At 42.5% G+C, this 25,536-nt stretch overlaps 1 protein-coding gene across 4 annotated transcripts in view; it reads right to left on the bottom strand.

Moving 5' to 3' along the window:
• The window catches only part of LOC148030995 (midasin-like protein), a 229,112-nt gene that overhangs the window by 16,499 nt on the left and 187,077 nt on the right, over positions 1-25,536 (bottom strand). For 3 of the 4 annotated variants that reach the window (XM_087684534.1, XM_087684537.1, XM_087684536.1), the window contains exons 62-75: positions 15,349-15,515; positions 15,165-15,241; positions 14,483-14,733; positions 14,140-14,379; positions 13,929-14,055; positions 13,603-13,670; positions 13,331-13,492; positions 13,012-13,239; positions 12,647-12,937; positions 11,464-11,601; positions 10,472-10,675; positions 8,382-10,142; positions 8,006-8,287; positions 7,578-7,757 (exon numbers count right to left, since the gene is read on the bottom strand). In XM_087684534.1, coding sequence (XP_087540660.1) covers positions 7,578-7,757; positions 8,006-8,287; positions 8,382-10,142; positions 10,472-10,675; positions 11,464-11,601; positions 12,647-12,937; positions 13,012-13,239; positions 13,331-13,492; positions 13,603-13,670; positions 13,929-14,055; positions 14,140-14,379; positions 14,483-14,733; positions 15,165-15,241; positions 15,349-15,515 — 4,176 coding nt within the window. Of the gene's footprint in view, positions 1-7,577; positions 7,758-8,005; positions 8,288-8,381; positions 10,143-10,471; positions 10,676-11,463; positions 11,602-12,646; positions 12,938-13,011; positions 13,240-13,330; positions 13,493-13,602; positions 13,671-13,928; positions 14,056-14,139; positions 14,380-14,482; positions 14,734-15,164; positions 15,242-15,348; positions 15,516-25,536 lie in introns of those variants that run through there. The other variant, XM_087684538.1, reaches the window with a different exon arrangement.

Here is a 25,536-nt window from a genome sequence, read left to right as displayed (position 1 = left end):
CAAAGGGGGAGATCTATTGGAGCTTTCCCAGTGAAGACCGATCACCTTATTGTCAGTGGCCTATAAGGCATTGGCAAAGATGATTGGTAGGCGACTATGCCCCGTGCTGCTAGACATCATCCATGACACACAGACAGGCTTTGTCTAGCATAGGAGCATCTTGAACAATGCATTTACCTTCTTTGAGGCGACAGAGTGGGCTCAACACAGTGGACAGAGACTAGCCGTACTCTTGGATTTGGAGAAAGCTTAGGGTAGGGTGGACAGGGATTTCCTAGAGGGCACCATGGCGTGGGGAGGAGTTTCCGTTGGAGAGCTCGGTCCAACAGGGCTGCCCCCTAGCCTCCTACCTGTTCCTACTCTTTGTAGAAGCGATGTCTCACTTCCTCAAGTCGCGTGCGAGTGGTTTACGCGGCCTCCGACTCCCAGTGAGAGAGGAGACTGAGTTGCTAGACTCAGAGTATGCAGATGATACAACACTCTACATAGAGGACGATGAATTGATGTTGAAGAGAGAGAGGCTAGCTCTTGAGGTGTTCTATTCAACAACGAGAGAAAAAATCAACTGGCAAAAGTCGGTTGGTTTAGTCACAGATCCGTACTCTAGCACAAAGTGGGGCATCCACCTTGGATTTAGATGGGTGAGCAGAGGGCAAACTATCCGATACCTAGGATTCCAGGTGGGACTCGACATCACTCCCGCTGAGCATTTTCATTGCTCACAACTTATCAACTCTCTTTTTTTAGTCTAGATGACATCATGGAAAAATCTATTATATTGAGTACTGATGTTGAAAGCTCTTAAAACCCATGTATTGTGGTCTTACCCCCTTTGGTAGTCTCAGCTCATCAGAAACCTTGAAATGTTACCTTTATAATTTATATTGTTTAGAAATTTAAGTGTTTTTTGTATAAAGGTTAAAGTTGCAAATAGTATTATCCCTTCACTTCATGTAATATAAAAATATTCCTAAAAATTGACATAAATATTTGGTCCCTGTTTTGTGACTCTGAAATACATTTCAATTTCTTTTTTCTGGCTACTATGCTCTCATAGGATCGGACACCACCACTTGAGGATGCACAATGTAGTAGACAAGCTAAAGGAGATCAAAATGCAGCAAAGGCTAATTGATGCGGTAGATGATGTTGTGGAGCAGCAGGCAGCCAAAACACCACCACATGAGGATGCACTATGAGTAGGACTTCTGCAGTAAATGATGTTTATACTGAAGAGCAGCCTTGAGCCAGAAATGTAGCCTCAGGCAGCAGCTAGATGATGAAGAATGCTGATGATCGCAATGCAGCAACTGGCATGTGAGAGGAGGAAAAGATCCAAGCTCAGCTGAGATTACAATAGATAGTATAGAGTGAGAGTGCATGACACCCAATGCAATAATCTGAAGTGTAACATAGGCACATAAAATAAAAGAAATAAATATGGGGGAAAAACCGGAAAAAGTATCCCAGTGTTCTACTAAAGATCACCGTCACTCTTGTGTGAACGTAGGTGTGAGTTGAACCCAACAAACCTCCTTGGAGTGAAGAGTGATCAAAATACAATGGTCATCGACCAAAGGAGATCAAATTTAAAGCATTGCGAAATGTTTCAAATTTGTCACGAGGAAGAGCTTTGGTGAAGATGTTGGCCACATTACTAGTGGTAGGACAATAGACAAGGCTGATATCACCTGCATGTAGCCTCTCTCTGACAAAGTGATAATGGATCTCAATGTGTTTTGTGTGTGTATGAAACACTGCGTTCCGTCCCACTGCATTGGCACTCCATCTGTCAATGAACAAAGGAGTAGGCTCCATGACAGATACATCCAAAATAGCTAACAAGTGTGTAAGCCATACGCATTCAACTGTAGTAGTCAAAGATGCCTTGTATTCAGCTTCACATGATGATGTAGCAACAACGGATTGTTTCTTGCTAAGCCAAGAGATGCAAGATGAGCCAACCAAGAAACAATTGCCACTAGTGATGTGACTTGAATCATAATCACAAGCCCATTCAGAATCACTGTAAGCATGTAAGTGCAGTGGTCCCCCCTTGGCATAAAGCAACCCAAGAGTTCTAGTACCCTGCAAGTAATGGAAAACATACTTCATAACTTGCCAATGTAACATGCTCAAAGCTGAAACTGCAAATTGTATGGCTAGCCTAGTGTTACATAAGTAGATGAGACATCCAACTACTGGGGCATATGAATGGATATCAAACAAGTCACTGTTCTCATGCAATTACAACTTCAGTCCAAGTTTCATTAGTGTACAAACTGGCTTGCAATCCTGAAAGCGAAACCTCCCAAGAAGTTTACCAATGTATCTCGACTATGACAATTTCATGCCTATAGCATCATGAATGAACCGAATGCCCAAGTAATAGTGCAAAGGCCCCAAATCTAACATCTCAAAAGTTTGTTGCAAATTCTGTTTGAATGCTGAAATCTCATCAACATGTGTCCCTGTAAGCAAAAGATCATCAACCTATAGACATATGACCAACAAGGATCCCCTCTCTTTGCATACGTAAAGAGTAGACTCTGATGAGCTATTTATGAACCCTTGGCTGAGTAAAAAAGGATCAATCTTTGCATACCAAGCTTCAGGAGTTTGGTTCAACCATATAAAGCATTTTTCAGCTTACAAACCAAGTGTTCAGATCCCTCAACTGCAAAACCAATGGGCTGTTGTACACACTTCTTGAAGTTTCCCATGTAAAAACACAGTCTTTATATCAAGTTGATACACAGGCCATCCATAATGGGCAGCCAAAGTAACCATAGACCTAATGGTAGTTATACGGGAGTAGGAGCAAATGTCTCCTCACAGACAATGCCTTTCTTTTGTGCGTAGCCCTTGGCCATAAGCCTAGCCTTATATTTGTCAATGGATCCATTTGCGTTCCCAACAAGCAAATACACTAAATCCCATGTTTGATTCTTTACGATGGAATCAAACTCCGCTTGCACAGCTGCCATCCAATGCACACTATGTTTCGCATCCTAAAAACATTCAGGCTCCTCATCATCAAATGTATCTGCTGTCATAACAAACTCCATGGTATGTGCACCATCATGCATATGAGCTTGCCTTCTAGTACGACCAGCAATAGGAGCATCCGAATGACTATCTTTCATAATCTGCAAATACCATGTACGCATTTGTCTAGCCTCCTGACTGTGTACAAGCTCTTGCTTAATTTCAAATTCAGCACCTTGTTGAATATTCAGATCAGCCATGGGCTGATTTTCTACATTACCCAATGGAATAGTTGACTGAACATTAAATTCACTTGCTGAAGCACCAACTGTATTACTGAAAGAAATGGGCAGCACCCCTTCAAATATATCATTGGCAGCCCAATATGTGTCAAAACTAGCAAGAGATAATTCTGATTTTTTATCGAAAACCACATCCCTGCTAACAAATACATTTTTAGAGACAAGACCATATAACCTATATCCTTTGCTCTCATTGTTGTACCCCACAAAAATGCATTTAACAGCCTTATTATCCAACTTCTTCTTGAGTACCTTGGGAATGTGTGCATATGCAAGACACCCAAAGATACGAAAATGCCCAACAGAAGGTTTCCGGCCGATCCAAGCCTCAAAAGGCATGACATTCTTTAATGCCTTGGTGGGGCACCTATTCAAGACATGCAAAGCACACATAACATCTTCCATCCAAAAATTGTGGCAAGCTCTTTGCTTTCAGTATACATCTGCCCATCTCCACAAGTGCCAATGCTTCTTCTCTACAAACCCATTCTACTGTGGAATATAAGCAATCGTGTCTTGATGAACAATGCCCTTTTGCTTCAAGAGAGAATTCTGCATAGAGGATATGTATCTCCCCCCCCCCCCCCCCCCCCCCCCCCCCTCTGGTCCGAATGGAGAGTCTTCATCCTATAACCAGATTTATTTTGAACAAGTACTACAAAAGCCAGTACTACAAAAGCCAAGAATGCCAAGATTTATTTTAAACAAGTACTACAAAAGCCAAGAACACAACAGAAACGAGTAAAGTCATCAATGAAAGTGAAAAAATAGTAGCAACCACCCAATGACTTTGTCTGCATAGAACCACATACATTTGAGTGTACAATCTATAACCTAGGAGTTGCTCTAAATGCAACATCATGGAAAAATGAAAAACGATGCATTTTTTCCCAATTACATCCCTCGCATATGTGCTCAAGAGGTCTCTCCAAGAGTGTACAATCTGTAACCTAGGAGTTGCTCTAAATGCAACATCATGGGGAAATGAAAAACGATGCATTTTTTCCCAATTACATCCCTCGCATATGTGCTCAAGAGGTCTCTCCAAGAGAGGTAAACCATCAAGCATCTGTGTATGCTGCATAAGCATCAAGCTACCATGCCATAACTCCGCTTGTGACATAGTAGGAGTAAGAGTGGACGCTAGATAGTCTCACTGATCAACTGAAAAAGCATCCAGCTCATATAACCCATGTACCAAAGAAGAAATATATAACAAATTCTTCTTTATGTTTGATACAAATAAGGCATCCTACAAGCGGAGAATAGAGCCATCAATGGCTGTCAACACAACCTTCCTAATACTTCTAACAAGGCATTGTTGGCACACTATACAAGCTTGCCAACCGGAGCCGCAATAGGACAAGCAAATAAATCTCTGAGAGATGTGATGTACCCAGAAGCACCACTGTCAAAAAACCATGTGCTTGTATCCTCAATAGAGCTAAATTCTCTATCAACCCAAGAAGAGTCATAACTGCATGTGTAAAAATAAGTCCCTATCTGCAACAAAGGACTCCGACTTAGTAGCAGTAGAAGGTGCATTAGAAACAAACATCCCTGAGCTATGCGCTTTCTATGTTCGATGATGTAGTGTCCTCGCTTCTTGCAATAGTGGCACTTGCCCTTCTTGCCTTATATGCCCCCTGTTTCTTATTGCCCTGTGAAGTGCCTCAAGTCCCAAAGCTCTATAGAGCATTCTTTGCTTGGTTGCCCTTGCCCTTCTGTCTTGCCATAAAAGCCTGCTTAGAGGCTATAACATCCATACCATTGTTCATTCTTGTATGCTCCTCCCCTAAGAGAAAACTGACCAACTAAAGAAAAGTAAGTGGTTGTGGAAAAATCCTCATGATGAGGTTCAAGGCCGTATGAAAGGCCAAGTATGAGGGCGGCAATGAGTTCAAGGTAGGAGATATCAACTGCCCATGTGAGTAATACTCCTCTACATTCATAAGGTGCTCACGTAAGTCCAAAATTTTATTTAGATGATCCTGTGTAGAATCACCCTCATCCATCTTCACTGTTTCAAGCTCTTTCTTCAGGAAAGAGATGCACATCTCTTTCTTTTCAGCAAACATCTGCTCTAAGGTCAACCATGCTTCTCATGAAGAAGTTGCAGATCGAATGTGAGAAATGATAGATTGCTGAATTGCCAATGCAATCAAGGACAAAGCCTATGCATCCTATGTTACCCATGCCTTTCGTGTTACTAATCTTTGGGAAAGTGGCTAAGCTGGAGATGGGCCAAAAAGACCAAGAGAACGTGAGGCTCAAGTTGAGTATCTTAAAACTCATTGTGGGGCTTATATAACTTGTTGTCTTTGTCCAACATCATGGTCCTCCACAACAAGTTGATCCTAGATCACTACATCATCAACCATAGTAGTACACTATTAAGTAGTTGTGCACTCCATGGCTAGAAGACATGGGGTCTCATAAAGCAAGTGTAGTAAGTAGGAAACTTGAATCTATGAAAAATAAGATAGAAAGCTAAGGCAAATACCAATGCAATCACGCCCTATTAGATCACATGGACCCACATCACATTCTCATAAAAGAAACATAAGAAGAATACTCATTGCTATTAGTTCTCCACTTCATCCAAGCAAACGATGCTTAGGAGTGGCCATAGCCAATCCGAAATCTATGCTTAGCCTATGACTACATCTGAGCAAACTATTGCTAAGGAATGATCGTAATTAAGCCATCAAATCACATCAAACTTCAAGTTAATCCCAAAGATTCATCGCAATCAACACATTTCATCATGAAGGACCAGAGGGAATAATTGTTGCCATCCAACCTATCCTCCTTGGATACCTATGAAAATACATCACCTCCGTGATATGCCATGATTAATGCTGCTGATCAAAGAGCAAAACAGTAATATTTCTAGCTGGAACAACCTAGAAATCTCAGAATTTCCAGAAATTACAGCAATTACTTTGCTCTAATTAGGAAATTTAATCTCACACTGTCAAAACTGTCTTAAATCCATGATGTTGAAGGTGCAAGACGTGCTCAGCAACATTGAAAATGCAAAATCCCTAAATTTTCTTGTCCCAAAATGCACGAAATCAATCTATTTCAGACTGTCATAGATGTACGTACATATGTCAATCACTGAGTTGACTACAAAAGCCCCAAATGTCTGGCCCAAAATGCACAAAATAACTGCAGTATCGGTATCCCAAACATGTGTTGAAACTATGAATGCTTGCCCTGACAACAAGCCCCTTGGAAAGAAATAAATTTGAATAAAAATTGATTTTGAAAATTTATTTTTACCTCTCCAACTAAATCTGATGGGTCCTACCGGTAGAATTGACTGAGCGGGCAGCTCAACTGGCGGCACAAGCGGGCGTTGTGGAACGGTGAAGCAGGCGGACTGGAGAAGGCAATCATGACACAAGCAGCATGTCAGGATAGGGTGCAGGGAGCTGGCAGCAATTGGAGCAAGAACACATGAAAGGGCCAGGCTGGGCGACGCAGCTGGATGCAGGCGCAACTGAGCTGCTGCGCAAGGAACTCGCATAGGTGGCGGCCAGAAGGCGTGCACAGCAAAAAAGTTGCCTAGGGCAAGCACTGCTAGAGGCTGTCCTGGCGCTCCTCGTGGCAGATACAGGCTGGGAACAGGGGCAGTGGACAGCAGCACTAAGAACAGGGCAGCAACCTGCAGTAGGGTGGCCAGCTGGTGGAGAGCTTCTTCATGATGATAATGATGATGATGATGATTATGGAGTGCTTGAATGAACTGGGCATCAAGACGGATGGCCACAACATCTCATTATATAGGAAATTTTGGGCATTCCTCCTAAAATAAAATGTCAATTTAATTATCAATTGTTTTTGGGACTATTTTTGTGACCATTAGATTTCGACTTTAAGGCATGATAATTTGGTACTCATGAGTTTCTTTAATTTTGGTTGCTGAAAAGGAGTTTTTGTGCTGAAATGTATTTGTAAATTTCCTTCAGATTAGGAATAGTATAAAGCAGGATTTCAGGCAAATCAGTAGGTTAGCAGTATTCTCTGAATTGAAGGCATGTGCATGTCTTGCGAGAAAAAGGAAGCTCCCTTGCAATTAGGAAACTTCCACTGTTAATGGATGTCTCTAGAAACCAGCTTGAAAATGACAAATATAGTGACAGTTGACACAAGGCACCACTGCTTGTTTCTAATGCTTAAAGGGTGTCTCTGCACCATTGAAAATTAACTCCTACACAATGACTTACTCATAATAAAGCAGCAGCATAGTTGAAAAAATATATATAATTTCTTTCAAACCTTCTCATGAAAACGGCCATCAGCAATTATCAATATCAGTTGTTGGAGGTGACTGCGCCCAGAAGGTATTGCTGCACTTTTCGCAGCAACATCCAGCATCCAAGTCAGATAATGTAGCAGGTCCACAACTGGTTCATCAGCAATTGTGTTGTCTTGTTTGAATGAAAATTGGGATATCATCTGCAGACACGAGATTTAGAAATGTCAACCTCTATCTCTATATGATCAGTTGTATTGTTGAAGCCCCCTAAATGAGGCTTATTTTTGTATCTTTACTTCAGGAAAACTTTTCTGAGTCTTCATTAATATATTTTTTGCTCCTCTTTGGAAAAAGAAATGCAGATTTACAAATATAAATGTTGTCCCAGTTCAATAGAAAGGAGAGAAATATAACAAAACAATGTGTTTAAATCCAAAAAGAAACTCGCCCGAATTGCTGTATCAGTAGAAAAAGTTTGTTCAAAATCATGTAGAAGTTTTACATTCCCTTTCTTTCCAAAGCTAGCCACAGCCGTTTGACCAACATCCAATATAGACATTGACCGGCATATGGTAATCAAAGCCTCAAGAGCCATATGCCCACAATGACTCTCTGACATGCTTCTTGAATCATCAATAGCAAGAACAACTTGATATTGCCGCTTACTAGGTCTTGTTCGCCTAAGCCAAATTTTATCTTTGCGAAATTGGCTTGCAATGTACGGAATGACCTGCATTAAGCATGCATCTTTTGTTAGCTCAAGTATATTCACTACAGCTGTGGTCTTAAATCCTAAAAATCATTTGTGTAGAATAGTATGTCACCTTTTTCATGTTTATACGTTTGCCAGTCCTGTAGTCACCCTCGAGCCTTGCTGCCAAAGTCGGCTCCATAATGAGTCTGAGTTGTTCAGTAAGTTCTTGTGACAGACGGGTTGTCAGCTGCTCAAATTTGACCCACATAGATCTTGCGCTCTCAATGCTGTGGGTGTTCTCAAGTATGTTCATTTCAAGCTCCCTCCTTATCCTCTTTACCTCTTCAATATCTGGCTGTGAAGATAAAGATTTTGGTGTAGTATGATCAGCCTCTGCTGACTCCACTTTAGATAGAGCATAGCTCTCAGGGTTAGAAGTCATATGATGTTCAAAATAATCAGTCATTTCAATGTCCATGTCCTGCAATGAGAGATCCTGATCACGAACCTTTGCAGGTTTCTCTAAAGACTTGCTAACAATAGTGTTCTGCACTGGTTTTTGATCAGCCATTTGACAGCCTTCCTCTTCATCCATTTTTAGCTCAGACATATTTATAGGAAATTCCTTAGCATCCACAGACTCTTGTTTATCAAGAGCACCATGTTTCACTCTGCTCTGATCAAGTTGTTCAGCAGTTGCTGCACCTAGACTTTGTGCATTACTCTTCTCATTATCTTTGACATACTGGTACTCGAACCCTGCATCCTGTGTCTCCTCATTCACGTCAATCTCTTTTCCATCTGCTGCCAAATCATCTTTAATAACAACCCTTTCCTTCCATTCTTCCAATGCATCTCCAAGGCTACGATAGGGATTGGTTTCAAGTCTCTTCATCTCCTGAGGCCCATCCCAATGCATGCCTGATCTCTGTTCTTGAAATGGCTTCGAAATGGACAATCCTTGCTCTGGATCAGTAATCAGTAAAGAGGAATCATACAGATCATTCTGGCCATTATTTGCAGAGGATAGAGTCTGCACGGAGGGATCAACAGCAGTCAGATTCTTAAAGGCATCATCGAGCAGAGACTTTCTTTCAGTCTTACTGGTCTCCTCCATACCCTGCACACCACTCTGTCCTCCAGACACCACACCCACAGTCTCTTGACCTTCAGTCTCATCCTGCTTTTCAATCTTCTTTTCCGAATGTTCTTCTGGATGTTCCTCTCTTTCAGGAAGCATTTCATCATAGCTTGAGTCTGGTTGCTGCCCTTCTTGTCCATTTATTCCAGGACTTGATGAACCGTCATTTTTATCATCATTTATATCCATTGATTCTATACCATCATCCACCAGAGCCTCATGATAATCATCAGCACCATCAGTATCTATGTTTGTTTCTTCATGCGATTCAATCTCTTCTGCAGGATTTATCCCACTTGGATCTTCATAACCATCACCTTCTTCTAATGGCATGTTTGCATCTCCCTCTTCCGTTTGCTCATTATCCAGATCCTCATGGTCTGAAAGCTCATTTCCTAGACTCTCTTCAACCTCATCCCTTTCAGCTGCATTTTTTTCATTCATATCCTTAGCCTGCAACTCAAGATTTGCGCCTGCACTCTCAATGCCTGTACCAGTCTCGTATTTCTCCTTCCGATTATTATCCAGACCATCCTCCTCTTTGTCCCAAAGTTTCTCATCCACAATGCTTGCTTGATTATCATCCTCCCCCATTTTCGACTCTATTTGATGATCTTCATCATCTTCTTCAGCAGTTTCATTTGACTCACCAATACTCACATCAAACATATCAGCTTCAAAATCCTGCTCCATCTCAATGCCCTTATCAGTGTCTCCTACATCTTTTTGAGGTTTCTGATCCTCTTTTCCCTGCAAGAAGCAAACATAATCAATCATACAGATGGTTCTATCAAGATGCTATCTGCATTCATACATGCATGCCCATTTCCACATGCACAAATGAGCCATTATATTGTGTTGCAAGATAAGCACCGTCCCTGTTCCCCCCTTTTGTTTCTTCCCATGTGCCAGAAGAAGAAGAAACAGAAGAAAAAGAAGAAGAAGAAGAATGTGGGAGGAGGAGGAGGAGGCGACAGCAGTGGCGGCGGTGGCGGCAGCAGCAGATGGAACAGTTCATGCTACATGCTATATGCAGCTTGGCAAAATGAAATGTTAAATATAAAGTTGTATAGAACGACCTGTTTTTGATTGCCTAGAAGCTGATCTTCATCTTCTATCTCATTGCTAATATCTGCTTTACCTTCACCTTCACCCATGCCAGTGCCAAAAGCATCCCTAGAACCAACAGAAAAATCCTCTTCCTTCTCCTCTTGTTTTGTACAGAAACCTTCATGAAACAACGATGCGAAAAGTTTGCGAAGAATATAGCCCAACTTCACCACCTGTATGACATAAAAATATCAAACCCAAATCCACATTTTCTAATAGGACTGCACAAAATCAGGTTTCCTACTGGTGCAGGTGTTGAGTGATGCAATTCTATAAAAAGAAAACAAGCTGTGGAGCTCCAAATCAAGACTTCTATAAGATGCCCCCTTATTCACTTTGAATTTCCCTGCAACAATGGATGGTTTCTACCAAAGGATTAAAAGTACAGTTTACCGTTACAGCCCACTGGATTGGCTGTTCACTCAACCATTGTATCTATGATATACTTAGTAGCCCCTCACATGGCTTTCTTTGTCCTTATGATGGTTTCTGCAGTAAAATTTTCTCTTTTGGGTGGAGAGACCATTGCATATGCACTTATGACTGAGGTATTTATTAGTAGAATTCCCATTCTTTCTTTTTCTCTTTAACTAATAAGAAGGGGTGTAGGGGGTGTGGGAAGCATTTTGTGAGGACAACCACATAGATAAATGCCAGGCTGATTCCTAACGATAACAAATAAAACCAATGCATTTCAGGAGTTCACAATGTCTCATACAATGGCTCAGTCATGACCCATGTCAGGTATTTGCATGGCAAACCCTGCAGTCAGAACACGTCTACCTAAACTACTTGTATGTGTGATTGCAAAAATTACAGGTTGGTTGATAATCCCCTCCTTTAATTGATAGCAGGGCTTTAATGTCGAGGATCTCCTCCTTCATAAACCTTTATTGTGAACATTTGAAGATTACAGTACTCCAAATAATGAGATTAAATATTATAAGTAAAAAGAACTTACCGATTTATGCAAAGATAGATATTCCGTAAGAAAATGGTGGCCAGCAGAAACTATGAAACTTAAAACCTTATGCACCAAGTTTAAAGCTCGCCTAATTTCCCTTGTATCTGACTTCACTGAACTACTCAGGCACGCAACCTGAAAGGAACAAAAATAATAGTAAGAGTAATCGTATTTTCTCATTTAGACAATATGTCAGAAATTTGAAAGAGACTATACATTCGTAACCAGAGTACATTGAACTATAAAATTTGCTTCAGAAATCATAGTGATCTTAGCATACATACAAATTACATATTGATGCAAGGCAAACAAATGTTAAATGTTCTTCAACACGCTGCACAAGCTTGGGTATGAAAGGAAATCGGTACAGTTCTGACCACCTATGAGAGTATTAACCAGCTCATCACAAGGCCTGCATTAGTTTCAAGGTCCACCCATCCAAGCAACAATGCTCAATGCCCCACCCTCATAAGGTGCCACCAATGATCCATGCTTCTCAAAGGTGTAAGGCCTCCATTATGAGGAGAGGCCATGTATGCAATTAGACATTGGCTGGTGGGTGACTTGTGTTAAATAATGTTATGCAATTGGATCGTAAAAAGCTTACCTTGTCTAGTCGAAAGTTTAGATGGAGCATTTGCGCTCGTCACAACATGAGGCAAGCTTGTATTGAGTTGCGGGGTGCGGGAGTTCCAAGAACAGTTATGGGAAATGGGGAAACATAAAGAGAAACAGAAAGGGTAACAGAAACAGTCAAAATGTGGAGTTTTAGGGGGTTTCCAGTAACTAAAGGGAAGAGAAAGCCAGAAACAGAAATGGGAACGGAAATGGAAACAGAAACAGAAACAGTAAACATGATGTTTTGGGGCGTTTCCAGTAACTATGGTTCTAAGGCACCCCTATTTTGGGTCCCATGGGAGCAGCCGTTGGCTAGAGGGCCCCACGGGGGCCAGCAGTTCCCCCGATGGGGTCTGAGGGCAGCATGGTCAACCTGACCATAAAGGAAATATTCCTTGGGAGTTCGCACACCACTCTTCATGTCATACTTTTGACTACTCATACAACATATACTGCCCTACCTTTACTTGTGAATCTGCTCCTCATCCACACTACACTTCACAGTCACACCCTCTATCGGGAGCCTGCCACAAAATGAATAGCATAGAAGAAAGGAACTCACTCCCATTGATGCAGTAAGGACTGCTGTTTGGCGCAGAGAGTCAAGCCGAAGTGCAGACATTTGTGTCTCAATCACTGAAGTCCACTTTTGCAATGTTGCTGTCTCCTCAGCAGAAGCATTCATGGTATTAACATCAGTGTCATATCCACTGGGTGTGCCTACTGAAAGTGACACTTGTGTAAAGAACTCTTCATACTGCCTTTGAAAACCTTTATTTGCTGTATCCAAAGGAGCACCACATATTCTGTCTGTTGCCTTGTCATTTTCGTAATCCTTAAACATCTTTAAGCCCTTCAATAGAATACCAAACATGGTCAGCATTGAACAGGGAATATTCTACACACATGTCAAAGTCATAAGTGTACCTCATTAATAAGTTCAGACAAAAGTCCTAAACCAGGAGCGCTCTCCAATGTCTCATTATACACCTGCGGACCCTGGCTGTTGAAGAAGCTCTTTATGTCTTTAATGGCCATGAAATTTTGTCTCAGAATATTTTCCATGTTGGTCGTAACCAAAACAGGCCAGGCTGATTCCAGTTCATTGCAACCAAGAAGCTCAGAACCTGGAACTAAAATAGAATCAATTTGTCTCTGCACAGGAACAACCCATTGGTATAAGCTACAGATTCTTTGGTTGTGAGAAGGTGCTTGAATCACAAACCCCTGTAGTAACTACACAAACCTTGCAAAAGCTTAATGTGCCTGTCATCTTTTCAAGTCTATCTTTAACTGATCCAAATCCCACAGCACGAGTATCCTCAAGGGAACAGCTCTGTGCTGCACTTACGGTTTTGTAAAAGACAGAAGCTTCCAAACAAGTATTACATAGACGATCAAAAAGATCCTGATTATCAAAAGGATTACATGAGCTCAAAGAGAATAAATGTTCCCATAACAATTCTGTGCCTGCTGAGCCTTCTAAATAGCATACAGGCAAAGAAAAATCTGATTTACCTTTTGAATCCATAACCAGTCCCGCAAAAGTCCTTGTTCTGGTAACCTTGTCTCATCGTCCAGTTTGCCTGCACATATGTAGAGTTCTAAGATCTCACTAAGGTGAAAAGGAAAAAAACCCACAATTTGGAAAAGGAAAAAAACCCACAATTTAACAGATCTTATCAACAGCTGGCAACATGTGACTAGAATCTAGATGTGTGGCATGAGTATCAACCAATGCAGAAAAAAGAACAGCTTCCAAATCAGAGATCTGGTAATATCCACAGTACGTGGCCATTGTTGTTGCAAAATGTCTATTATTTCGTTGAAAAACATTTACTTACCGAAACTTCCAACTTCATTTGCAATAGTCTGCAGGTGCACTAGATGGAAGCAGTATTCAAAAGTAAAGTGTCGTTGTCTTTGTTCAAGGTAGAAGAGATGTTCCATGTATGCAGTTGATGTTGCTACCTGATCAGAAAATCAAAAGCACTCTCTACTAAGACTTGATTATTTTTCTGGAGCAAAAAACCCAGCTGGAAAGACACAACAAACCTCTTGAAGGGTAAGATCCTTATGAAAACTCAATGAGCTTTTCTGCAATTGATTGACAAGAGCCATATTCTTGAAGTAATATTCAGTTGCCCTCTTCCAAACATTCATATTGATTTCTATATTATCTCTTTCAATAGCAGTGCTACAGCTCATGTGATCTATCATTTTTAAGGAGGATGCAAGGAGGTTGTCAACATCACATGGAGGCTGCTGAAACCACGAGTTTGTTGTCCGTTCATCCTGTTCCATGAAGGTTCTATCAGTTTTAAGGAGAATGCAAGGACATGCTTAAGAGTTAGGACAGACAAAGACATGATCTTGATTTGGTATGCTTTAGGTTCACCTTAGGAACTGCTGACCGATGATGTGACAAACCAATGCTTCGCAGGGCTTTCAGGAGATCCACGAACGCCTTCTTCTTGACCATGCGCTTTGTTTCACCCTCTCGTAATAGAGAGGCACGGGTAATGATTGTCCTGCCTAGATCCTCTACAAAAACTGTGCCCCTTTTCCAAATCTCACTCCCTACTCTTGTAGTCTTCCACCACATGGGTAAAACTGTTGATAGTTTCTTCTCTTGTGGCATAGCGAGCTCTGCAGAAATCAATATAGCAAAAACATTTGAACATACATACTCTCTCAATCACATAAACACTGCAAGAGTACGAACACTCTGCGTTGTACACCAGAAACACTTTCCAAAATATCAGCATGTCAAACAAAAGTCCTTGGAGCAATATCAATCCTAGATCAAACAAGGCTACATTCATCATGTTTCCTTCGTAAAGGTTCAAATTGACTTTTCCTTTTTGGAGCCATTCTAATACATCTGTTACTTGGAGCTATATCAGAGCCAGAAGAAAGTAACAGAAATGTAATTGATCTCATTACCACTACAGACATGAAAGACCATCACTAGGGTGCAGTCACCATTACTTGCTTATCTATGTTACTTGCAGTGCGAAGAGTGCAAAAAGAAACTTGCAATGGAAAGCATTGCCGAAATTACATCTACTGATACCCACCTGCATTCTCTGTATCCGAGACAAAAAGGCCTGCAATTTTTTCCTCGAAACATCGCTGCAACAATTGATTCGATATCCTGCAAGTGCATGCAGATAAATTTTTACAACCCATCCATAAAACACAAGATCAATACGATTTCAATCATCAAAATCCCATAATTGCAGCACCTTTCTGGGTACTTACATTTCACCACATAAGACATTTTCAGATTCTGAACCAGAGGGCTTTCCCATATCCTGTTGGCTATTGTCATTCAGAGGTTCCAATTGATCACCAGTCCAGGCTCTTGTAATAACTGTGGGTTCCTTGTTCTCAAGTAGAATTGCCAATACAGGTTGGGCCAGGATATCCTGAAACATTCTCATATCAGTTGTGACATGAATAAATCAAGGTTTTCAACAAACAAGTCATGATGTTGGACAAAAGAGAAATTGTCTTATTAAAGTACTTGCATTGATAATGGCTTTTGAAACCAGCCGTCGTCCTTAGATAGGGTGGTAAATAACTTGATTAAGCACTAAATACAGCAAGCATAAAATTCACTTAAACTGAAAATGCTCACTTTACCACTTTAATCTTGGACATTGAATACCTTGGAGGCCCCAAAACTAGCACCCCTTGTGGTATTTCTTTATCTCATATTGCAAATGGAAGGAGTACAACTGAGATCCTTTCACCTCCTCTACTAATCCAAGGTGCCTTTTGTTATCATCACTGACAAGCAAACTCCAAACAAATTTACCCCTTGGTTTGCTTGGGGATTGGCCTTCACCCTGTTCCTTGAAAGGCAAATTTAGCCCCAAATCTGATATCACCCAGCTGGCCTCTTAAATCTCCCTAAGATTCCTCAATTTCAGCTCTTGGAATTCAAATGCCAGGCCCTCAATTCTAAGCATGATTCCCGAGGTGCCTATCAAAACCTAAGTATGCATCTCTTCATCCAATAGCTCAAACTACTGAAAAATGTTAAGATAACTTGAGAGATAGTTGGGGAATGAAAAATGTTAAGATAACTTGAGAGATGGTTGGGGAATGAGAAAGAATGTTATAGAGAGAGAAGTTTCAAAGTTTCAAAGTTTCATTGGGAGAAACACTGAAAAGCCGCTGCTGCTTGCTCAAAAAACCATGGAAGCTCTCACCTACTGAAAAGACCTTGGGCTGCTGTCACCTGCTCTTGGAGGGCTCCAAACTACTGTCACAAGCTATAGAACTGATCACTAGAGTTTGCAAATCACATCAATAGACTCTCCTCTCTCACAAATGGCTCGAATACACTTCCAACCACCCCCAAATACGTTTTTCCTACTTGCATGGGCAAGTTTTGTCAGGTGGCAACCTTTTAATCCTATTTTCCCACATTATCTAGCTCAGTAAATTAATTTTCAGAAGATCAATTTTGAAAATGTGTAATAATTATTCTAGTGCTTAAAAAATTAATTCCACCATAGCAAATAATTAAATTGGCTAGGCCAATTCTTCTTCCAAGTATCCCTAACTAGTTATTGGATCTTAGACTGGCATTAATTAATTAATTAATGCCTAGTTTCTAATGTCACCGTTGACATTAGTGGCTAGTAAATTGGTCCAGGCCCAAATCTAACACCAGGTAATATCAAGTACATCTCAAATGTACTTTTATTATTACTTTTGTCTTTTGCATCAACTAGTATCTTGGGTTTGTGGGTCCCAAACAATGAAATAACTAACTCGCACCTCATATATGCAAGTGACATTAGCACATTCGATTAACTTTTAATCAAGCACTCAAATTTCACGTCCTCGAGACAACTTTCCAACCACATTAGAGAGGTCAAATACGCATTTTACACAACCATTTTTTAAAAAAAAGGGATGGTAGGGGTGTGGGTGTGCGGGTGGATCAATGGCTTCTGGGGTTCAATGGTGGTGGTGGGGTGAATGTGTGTGGGTGCATATATACACGTATCCAAGAGTGGGTGTCCTAGCCACTTTGTGCACTCCTACTGTACCCAAATAATATGGTGTTAATAGTAACAAAGCAATAAATGGAGCATAACTAATTAGAGCCATCATTGAGCGCCATAGGAGACAAATGCTGAGATGCCTCAGCCATGTGGAAATGCATCTTCTTAAGAGGACATGCATCTCATTGATGGACAGCTTTATTTTTCTACTTTTACTAATAGATCATCGACATGTTTTCTTTTTATAGGACACCATTTCACTTTTCAATCTTATAGGCATGTTTTTCATCTTTTCTCGTTCCTGATAGAAACGCGCCATCATTGTATATATTGCTTTGGTCTCATAGGCCACATTGGCATTTTAGAGGCATTAATATACTCTCTCTCTCTCTCTCTCTCTCTCTCTCTCTCTCTCTCTCTCAAACTTCCTCATTGTCTCATGGCATCGACATACCAAGCATGAGGTAATCACTCTTCTTGAAGTGATCATCGTGGTGAAAGAAGTAGAAGGTCTGATGAATGGTCATGGTGGGATGAGATGTTTGTCGAGCATCCTACAAGTGGTGGACGATCTCGTGCATGAACATGCAAATTATGCATGTATCGTCACACAACTGGGATAAGCAAAACTCAGACTCACTTCTTGAGCATTGAAGGATATGAAGTGCAATATTGCCCCAATGTGACTCCAACGAAGAGAAGAGAGCTCACAAAGGAGGCAAGGTATAACTAGCCTTCCTTCTGTGGATGGGTGGTAAATCCCTGATTACAACTTAATTATAGTAGCAAACAATAAATGCAAATCTGAAAATACAAATTTACCTATTGATCTTGGACAATGCACACCCGATTGGCCCCAAACTTGGCACCCCTTTCAGTATTTCCTTAGCTTTATTGAAGGAAATTTGATTTACAATGGGATTCTCCCAATCCCCTTCGCAATCCAAACTCCCCTTGCTGTCCAAAGTGACCAGCAATTCTTCAATCTGATTTGCCCCTTGATTCGAGCACTTAATTGGCCTTCACCCACTTCATAGACGATGAAAATGCCCCAAGCTCAATGGCTGGCTAGTTCTCCACCTGAATTTAGCTGAAATTCACCTTCAGTCCTAAAAAAATCCAAGTCTTGGAGCTTTCAATTTCTGGCACGCTTCCCGAGGCTACTACTACATCCTAATTTTTGTGTAGATTAGGGTTTACAGCAACAAAGAAATCTGAAATTTCTCAGCCTACAAGGATCCAAATGCTGAGGTCTTTGGAGCAAGGCTATGAAATAGCTATGAGACGAGAGAGAAAATTCAGAGTTTAGTCACGAAGAATGACTGAAAATCAGTCAAATGCAGTTGCTGCCCTACCACAACAGCATATAGATACAAAGAACTAAAGAAAATCAATCATTTACTGCTGCTGCCCATTCTCAACAACTTGTAGATGTTGTCATCTGCTGTTGATTGGTATTCTTCTACCCCTAGCTGTCTCAGAAGATCCTCCAATGGCTGCAAATTAAACCAGTAGCATCTCCTCTCTCTCTCATGTAGGCTGAATACACTAAAAATGCCTCTCTAACCTCTAAAGACCTTTTTCAATCTTGTATGGGCATTTTTTACAAGTAGCATCTTCCCAAATGGTTTTTCTAGCATTATCTATAATTAAATATTAATTTTCAGTCTTTAAATACTAAAAATTAATCTAATAATTATTTTGGTACCTTGAAAAGTAATCTGACTGGCCAATGATATAATTGACTAGGCAACTTTCATTTCCGAGTGTGTCTCTGCTATCTTTGACCATCAGATTGGCATTAGGTACCATTAAACACCATTTCTGTGGTGTCACCAACTGACACTTATGGCCAAATGAATGACCTAGGCCATCAACTCACACTAGATACCGCCAAGTACTTGTGCAACATAACTCATAGCAACTTTTGTCTTTGACATCCCGTAATTTCCTCGGGTCCTGGGCTTGTAAATTGGACAATATGTAGCCATGCTTTGGCAAGATCTATGAGGCCATGGACAAGATGATAGAGAGATTGAAGGATTTAGAGCCCCATGCAAACAGGTATGAGTCCATTCACGACTTGTGTATCAACAGATAGAATTCTTACTATTCCCCCTTGCATGCTTTAATGTTTGTGGATCCACAGTTCCAAGGTGGCAATCAAATCAAAGACAAACAGTTGTAGGCTGGTTAGAGGACTATCCTAGAGAGAATGGTGCCCAATGTTCATATGAGGAGAAAAGTTAGAAATTAGCTAGCACAGTATAGAGAGCTCAAGATCTCTTTTGGCTGTCCCAATGCACTTGTGGACCATTTAAAGATTGGGGTAGCACTATGGTGGAAAGATTTTCGTGCTCATGGACCTCATCTACAAGATTTGGCTATTCACGTACTTAGTCAGGTAGGTAGTTCATCTTTATTGGAGCAATTGTGGAGCCCCTCCAACCATATAGCATCAACAAAAAAGAATCACCTTGACACACAAAAGGTAAATGATTTGGTTTTTGTGAGTACCAACTAGCGTATTCTTGGTAAAAACATGATTGCAAAATTTGATCCCTTTGTAGAGTGGAAAGAGCAACCACCGAAAGAGAGATGGAAAGAGCAACCACCGAAAGAGAGAGAAACAAAGAGAGACAGAGAGAGAGAGAGAGAGAGAGAGAGCACACCATCTTTTTTTTTTTGCAAATAAAGAGTGGCTAATTATATTACTTCAGAAAAACCTTGAATACAAAGAAGTGCTCATGCTCAACAGACTAGCTGGAGCTGATACAGAGTCACAGTGATATTAAATATACAACCCTCTCAGCGCAGTCTAGGGGATATGGGGACAAGAAGCCATGGAGGGGGGGGTGTATCACCATTTGGGGCTGCCTGTTTGCATCACGAAAAACAAGTCCTCACAGCCCCAAGTGCGCATGAAGTGAAGAGGAGCTCCTGACGAGCTTGGGCTCGCCCTGCACCTAGTCCCATCGGCCACAAAGGGAGTGGATGATGGAGGTCCAGAGCTCTACCATAGTCACATGTACAGAAAGTCTCTCACCTCCAAAAACCTCCTGACACCGTGCCTTCCAGATATGCCATCCAGTGAGACTCCCTACGATCTCCTATACCTCAAAGCGGTTTGTTGTGGGTTCCAGTACCAGGCGGATGGGTAGAGCCTCCACGCTAGCTACTGTACACGACCCCACCTCAATAAGGAAAATCATGTCTTGCATCCCAGCCTCATACAAAAGGTGACAACCCTGGTTGATTGCTTGCCAACGAAAGCTCCCCACGAGATACATCCAAGGCTGGGTGCTATGCGGTAGAGGATGCGGCATACTCCTCTAAACACTAGCTGTGCCGCCTCGCATGACGAGAGGCAGTGCTTTGGAGTTTCAAGAAGGTGTTGTATGCAACGTTTACATCCTTCATCCTTCTGCTATGCATCTATGTGCCACCAGCCATACAAAATACGATACCCTCCTCGACCTCCAGCTGTCCCATAGGCGATGCCAGAAAGTCCGTTAGAAAGCATCCATGATGCTATGCTCCGCCGAATAGCTGCTACGCGACGGCGCCCAGTCCATGTGCTCCTATATCAGCACATGTCTGCCAATCGTCGTTGTGTACTCCAAGAACCTCAGTGGCTTCTTGGCAATCGCAATGGCCGGCCACATAGCTACTCTTTTGGATCCCATTCCAGCTCATATGATGGTCTGCCCTCACAAATCCAGAGGCGCCACTCCCGAAGCTCCTTCCAAAAAACATAGGGGTCCAATCGCCGTGTCTTCCCCTGAAGACCCACCGCTCGAATCCTCCTCCACGAAAGGACAGCTATCCCCACATCTAGCTGCCCTCTGTCAAGGGCCAGATGCCCTCCCTCCTAAATGATGAAGAAGGTCTCGTACGGGGCACCGTCCACTCTACCTACCACCTATAGGGGGATACATGTTGGTGAAAACTTAGCAACCCATACCTCCCCAAGCTCTATCGGCACTCGTACCAAGGGACCAAGCCACTCTTGAGGTATTGCAACATCAATCTCCCTTCTCCTCAACTCAACTCCTCTCTAGCAACCTGATGCCCGCTGCAACACCTCCTCGTTTACCAACTTGTACACCTCTCGCCAGGTCTTGATGGTGTGAGCTAGGCTAGCCTCCCAACCAGGCCACTAGATGTGGGGGCGCTCGCCGATTTGTACCCCCTCCTGATCTCTAACCCGGGGTTCCAGATCATCGTCTGGCGGTCTATCTCCTCCTGGCAACTTGGGAGGCTCTAAATTAGGGCCTTACGAAGGCCCCACCACACACGAAGTAAGCTTTGTAGGAAGGGGGACCTGGGAGGCGTGATCTGGGCCGTTGTGAAGATCCATCTCAAGGACAGTCTCCAATCCCCACCAAGCCTCGATATGCATCCCTAGAGACCCTCTGCAAAAGGACCTTCCAGGTCTGTCCTCCTGGTATGAGACCACGGACTACAAGCTTGCCAAAAAGGGTTATACTCGGATACTGTAGGTCAATGATCCCGAGCCATCCCTCTAACCGATGCCGGATGATGGTCGCCGACGCCACCTTGGCCCAAGAGTCCCTGGAGTCGTCCTATCCGACCCAAAGGAAATTCCGCACTAGGTGGCAAAGATGAGCATCACAGGACGAGGAGAAGCACCAATATGAGGCGATATATCAAGCCGTCCACCAATTAATGTCCATCATGCAACCTCGCCATTCATGTGCAAACAGTGCTAGTCCTTCTTCTCCCATCCACTTGGAGATGTGGTCCGCCACCTCACTCTTCATCTCCTCCTCTATCTCTGTCATCATCCAATCCCCTGAGTGAGAGGACTTAAGGAAAAATGTGTAGTTTGGTCCATTCGGTGATGCTAGTAGATGGACCTTACCCCTCCTTGACTTAGGCACCACGAAGATCCCCACCTCTAGAGATAGTGGGAACTCTCCGCGTTCGGCAACTCTTGGGGGTGGTGGTGGTGGGAGGAAAGAGGATCGAGGGATGGTCGGCCGTGCATGGCGAGTGTGGGTTAGGCCTAGTAGCCCTAGAAGGGAGGGACTGTGGGCCAGGGTCAGCGAGGGATCAATGGGAGGTGGGTTGGGGTGGGGTGTGGGGGTGGTGCGGGTTGTGTGAGAGGGGGGGGGGGGGGGGGGGGGAGGAGTGTGGTGGGGGTGGAGTGGTGGCTGTGGAATGTTATGTGAGGTAGTCTGTGGCATGGGTGGTGGTTGTGGGGGACTACGATCTTCCCGGGTGGGGAGGGTAGGGGGCTGACTAGGAGTGCTTTGTTGTAGGGGCGTCGCTTGCCCTCCTCCGTGTTGACAAGATTGTGTCTGAGGAGCTGGCTGGGACCCCCCATGCCGTCTCCCTCTCTATCGTCTCTGGACCCATGTGAAACTGTCAGGGTCCACCTATAAGCATGTCGGCAAAGCCGCCTTGGCTCTGAAACACGTGCAATCTACTGCCTAATGCCCAAAGTCATAGCAGCACAAGCACTGCCCTAGTTGCCCAATCACAATGACCTGCTGCCTAAAGGAGTGACCTCCTACCTCAATCTCTAGGAACTTTGGTATGCTCTTTGTGTCTTTCACGGCTACTTGTATCTTTGGGACTTCTGCAGCTGTCACTGCATCCACGAAGGAGACAGGAAGAATTGTGCCGAAGAGCCGTCAAAAGTCCACTAATAATTGGTGGTACTCTACCAACAATCTGAGAAGAAGTAAGGTGACTAGATGTCTGAGAAATCTGTTATGGAGCGCAAATGTCTCCAATGTAAAGCCGCTATACCAAGGAACCATGTAAATGACGCCCTTTGGGGAGGCATAGGGCGAGCTTTTCACTAACTCACGAGTTGCGTCTGCAGAGGTAAATCGAACCATGAAGATCCCTTGGCCCATGAGGACTGCCTCCACGATCTGCGATGTGCCAATGCCCAACGTGGACTAGAGCCAATCCCGCAGCTCGATGGGCAGTGTCCAACAACCTAACTAAAGATCGTTGTTTCTTTCAACTCCACCTCTGTGGTACGAATGGCCAAGAGCTGTTCCTCAGAGAGGATGATACGCAAGGTGTTTGCCTACGGGGCACTCACAGAATGCGCCGACATCTGACAAGAGGTTTCCATTGCGTGTGCCTGCTGAGAACCTACCTATCACGCTGTTGTCCTACGGGAGGGCGCAGTTGCTGCTTGAGAAGGGAGCAATTGGAGAGGGGGGTGAGCAAGGAACGTACGGGCACATGTCACGGGCGGGGGGAGGCGGGGAGCAAGGAGCGTATGGGCACAGGTCACGGGCGAGGGCGAATGGAGGCGGGGGGCAACTACGTGATGCGATGGCAAGGAGTTTTTAGTCAAGAACACACCATTAGGATGAGGATGAGAATGAGGATGATCATAATGATTATCGTAATGAGGATGTTTTCAAGTGATGCTTGCAACCATGGCATGACTAATGGCCCAATTTGATTTATCTTTGCACCAACTTCCATGTATATTGGGCCTTGGCATTTATGATACGCCATTTTGTCATTTTGACTTGCAATAGTCTTGACTTTTTTTGTCATTTGACATTTTGAATTTATCAGAGTAGACTATCTACTTCGGTCACATCCTGTTGTTATACCTTTCAACTTTGTAGCCATTGAAATTTCATTATCAATGCTAGCATGTCAAGTGAGTCATGACATATGTGCTTGGCATTCTCTACGACTTATTTTTATTGTATAATTAAAATTTAAAATTTAATGAGCTTCGCACTTGCCTCAAGGGATGGTCCCCTTAGCTCATTAATGTGAATTAGTGTTAAAGTTATACTTTGTATATTACTTTGATGCTGCACATTTTGGACAAAGGTACACTTAAAAAGAGTGTTAATTTTTAAGTATATTTTGAGTTTTTAATGCTGTCCCGATCCCCCATACCCCATTTTTAGACATCCTCGGTCCCTCGTCACTTGTGACTATGGGCTCCTCCAGTTGTGATAGAGGCTCTCACCATATCAGTTTCATTGCTACAGAGATTATGGCAGCTCCATCAACATAGATATGCATGGTTAGCCCTTGAGTCCTCACTACAACTTCTTATAGAGAGTGATACATGACATTGGTATGCCCAAATGACATTATGGTTTCAGTTACATGATCTTAACATGGATAGGCTGCCCTCAAATGACATTATGGTTTCACTTACATGATCTTAGCATGGATAGGCTGCCCCCTTTCAGTACTTCCTTGATGCACCATCTCTCACTATGAGTCACTCGGAGATTGGTGGCATCATTATAAAGAATCTTATTTAGCTAAAAACCAAGAGTACATGGTTGATAACACTACAAAAGATGTGGACAAATATGGCTTTCTACTGAGACCAGTTTCCCCACACCACGGAGGATGGTTTTATTATATGCATAAGGTACATGGATACTCATCTATCACATGGGATTAGATGTGTTATCAATCAGATATGCCCCTCCTCACACCAACTAGAGATTGAGCGTGATAAATATTAATCTATACCTCCAAACGAGCACATATTACATATCTGCTAGTGAGAGCTAGAGATAGAGGAACATCACATTTGTCAATGCCCAACATACTATGATATATAGTGCCTCTTTCATTGTCTGATTAGGGATGGACTTGGGCCACTACCAAGAGTCATGGACTACATTGACCATAGATGCCTTGGTCTTTTGGAAATACCAGGCAAAGCACTAGTTTCTTGAGGGCCTAGTGAGCTATCCAAGGACAGCTCACATATTTCTTCATGAGAAGCACAGAGATAGCCTCAAACCAAAGTTTGTATGCACATGAGCCACATAGATAGCCAAAGCTTACATCTACACAACGGACGTTGATTGATCGAGCAATTCAACTGGGCTGATCCAACCATCCTAGAGCTCGACAAATATTTTAATGATAAGTTCAACTCACATATGCAAGCACTCTAAGGGAAATCTTTTGGATATTGGGTACTTGACATCCAAAAGATTCCCACCATAATAGAGGCGTAACAACACAGAGTCTCTTCCAACATAGAGTGTTTACAAAAGTGGTTCCTCTTTGGTTGCTATAGTTTACTTCATACTATTTCTTATAGGAATGTTACGTAGTGGTTCTCAGCCAATGCCTTTGGAAGGCTGCCAACTCTTGATCCATGAAAAGAGATGGAGATTTATAGGAAAGGATGTTAAAGGGTAGCAAAACCATAGGAGGGTCTCATCCACTTCCATCTTCTCTCAAGCAAGTAAAGCATGACACCTTGCCATAACATCAAATATATCAACACTAGATGTATCTAAAAACATTACATTTAGACTTTGGAATTCAAGGCTTCAAGCAATTAATCAACTTGTATAAAAATAAATCTAGTTAACTTCGGCCCTTGATATCAAGTACTCTACCTTGGATCCTCGACATCGTGTCTACACACCTTGATCTC

The sequence above is a fragment of the Lygodium microphyllum genome, chromosome 9, assembly GCF_053477565.2.
Source record: "Lygodium microphyllum isolate KBCC chromosome 9, Lygodium_microphyllum_v1.1.10, whole genome shotgun sequence".
Taxonomy (NCBI): Eukaryota; Viridiplantae; Streptophyta; class Polypodiopsida; order Schizaeales; family Lygodiaceae; genus Lygodium; species Lygodium microphyllum.
Note: the sequence above shows the minus strand (reverse complement) of the source record. Positions and strands in the feature narration are given on the sequence as shown.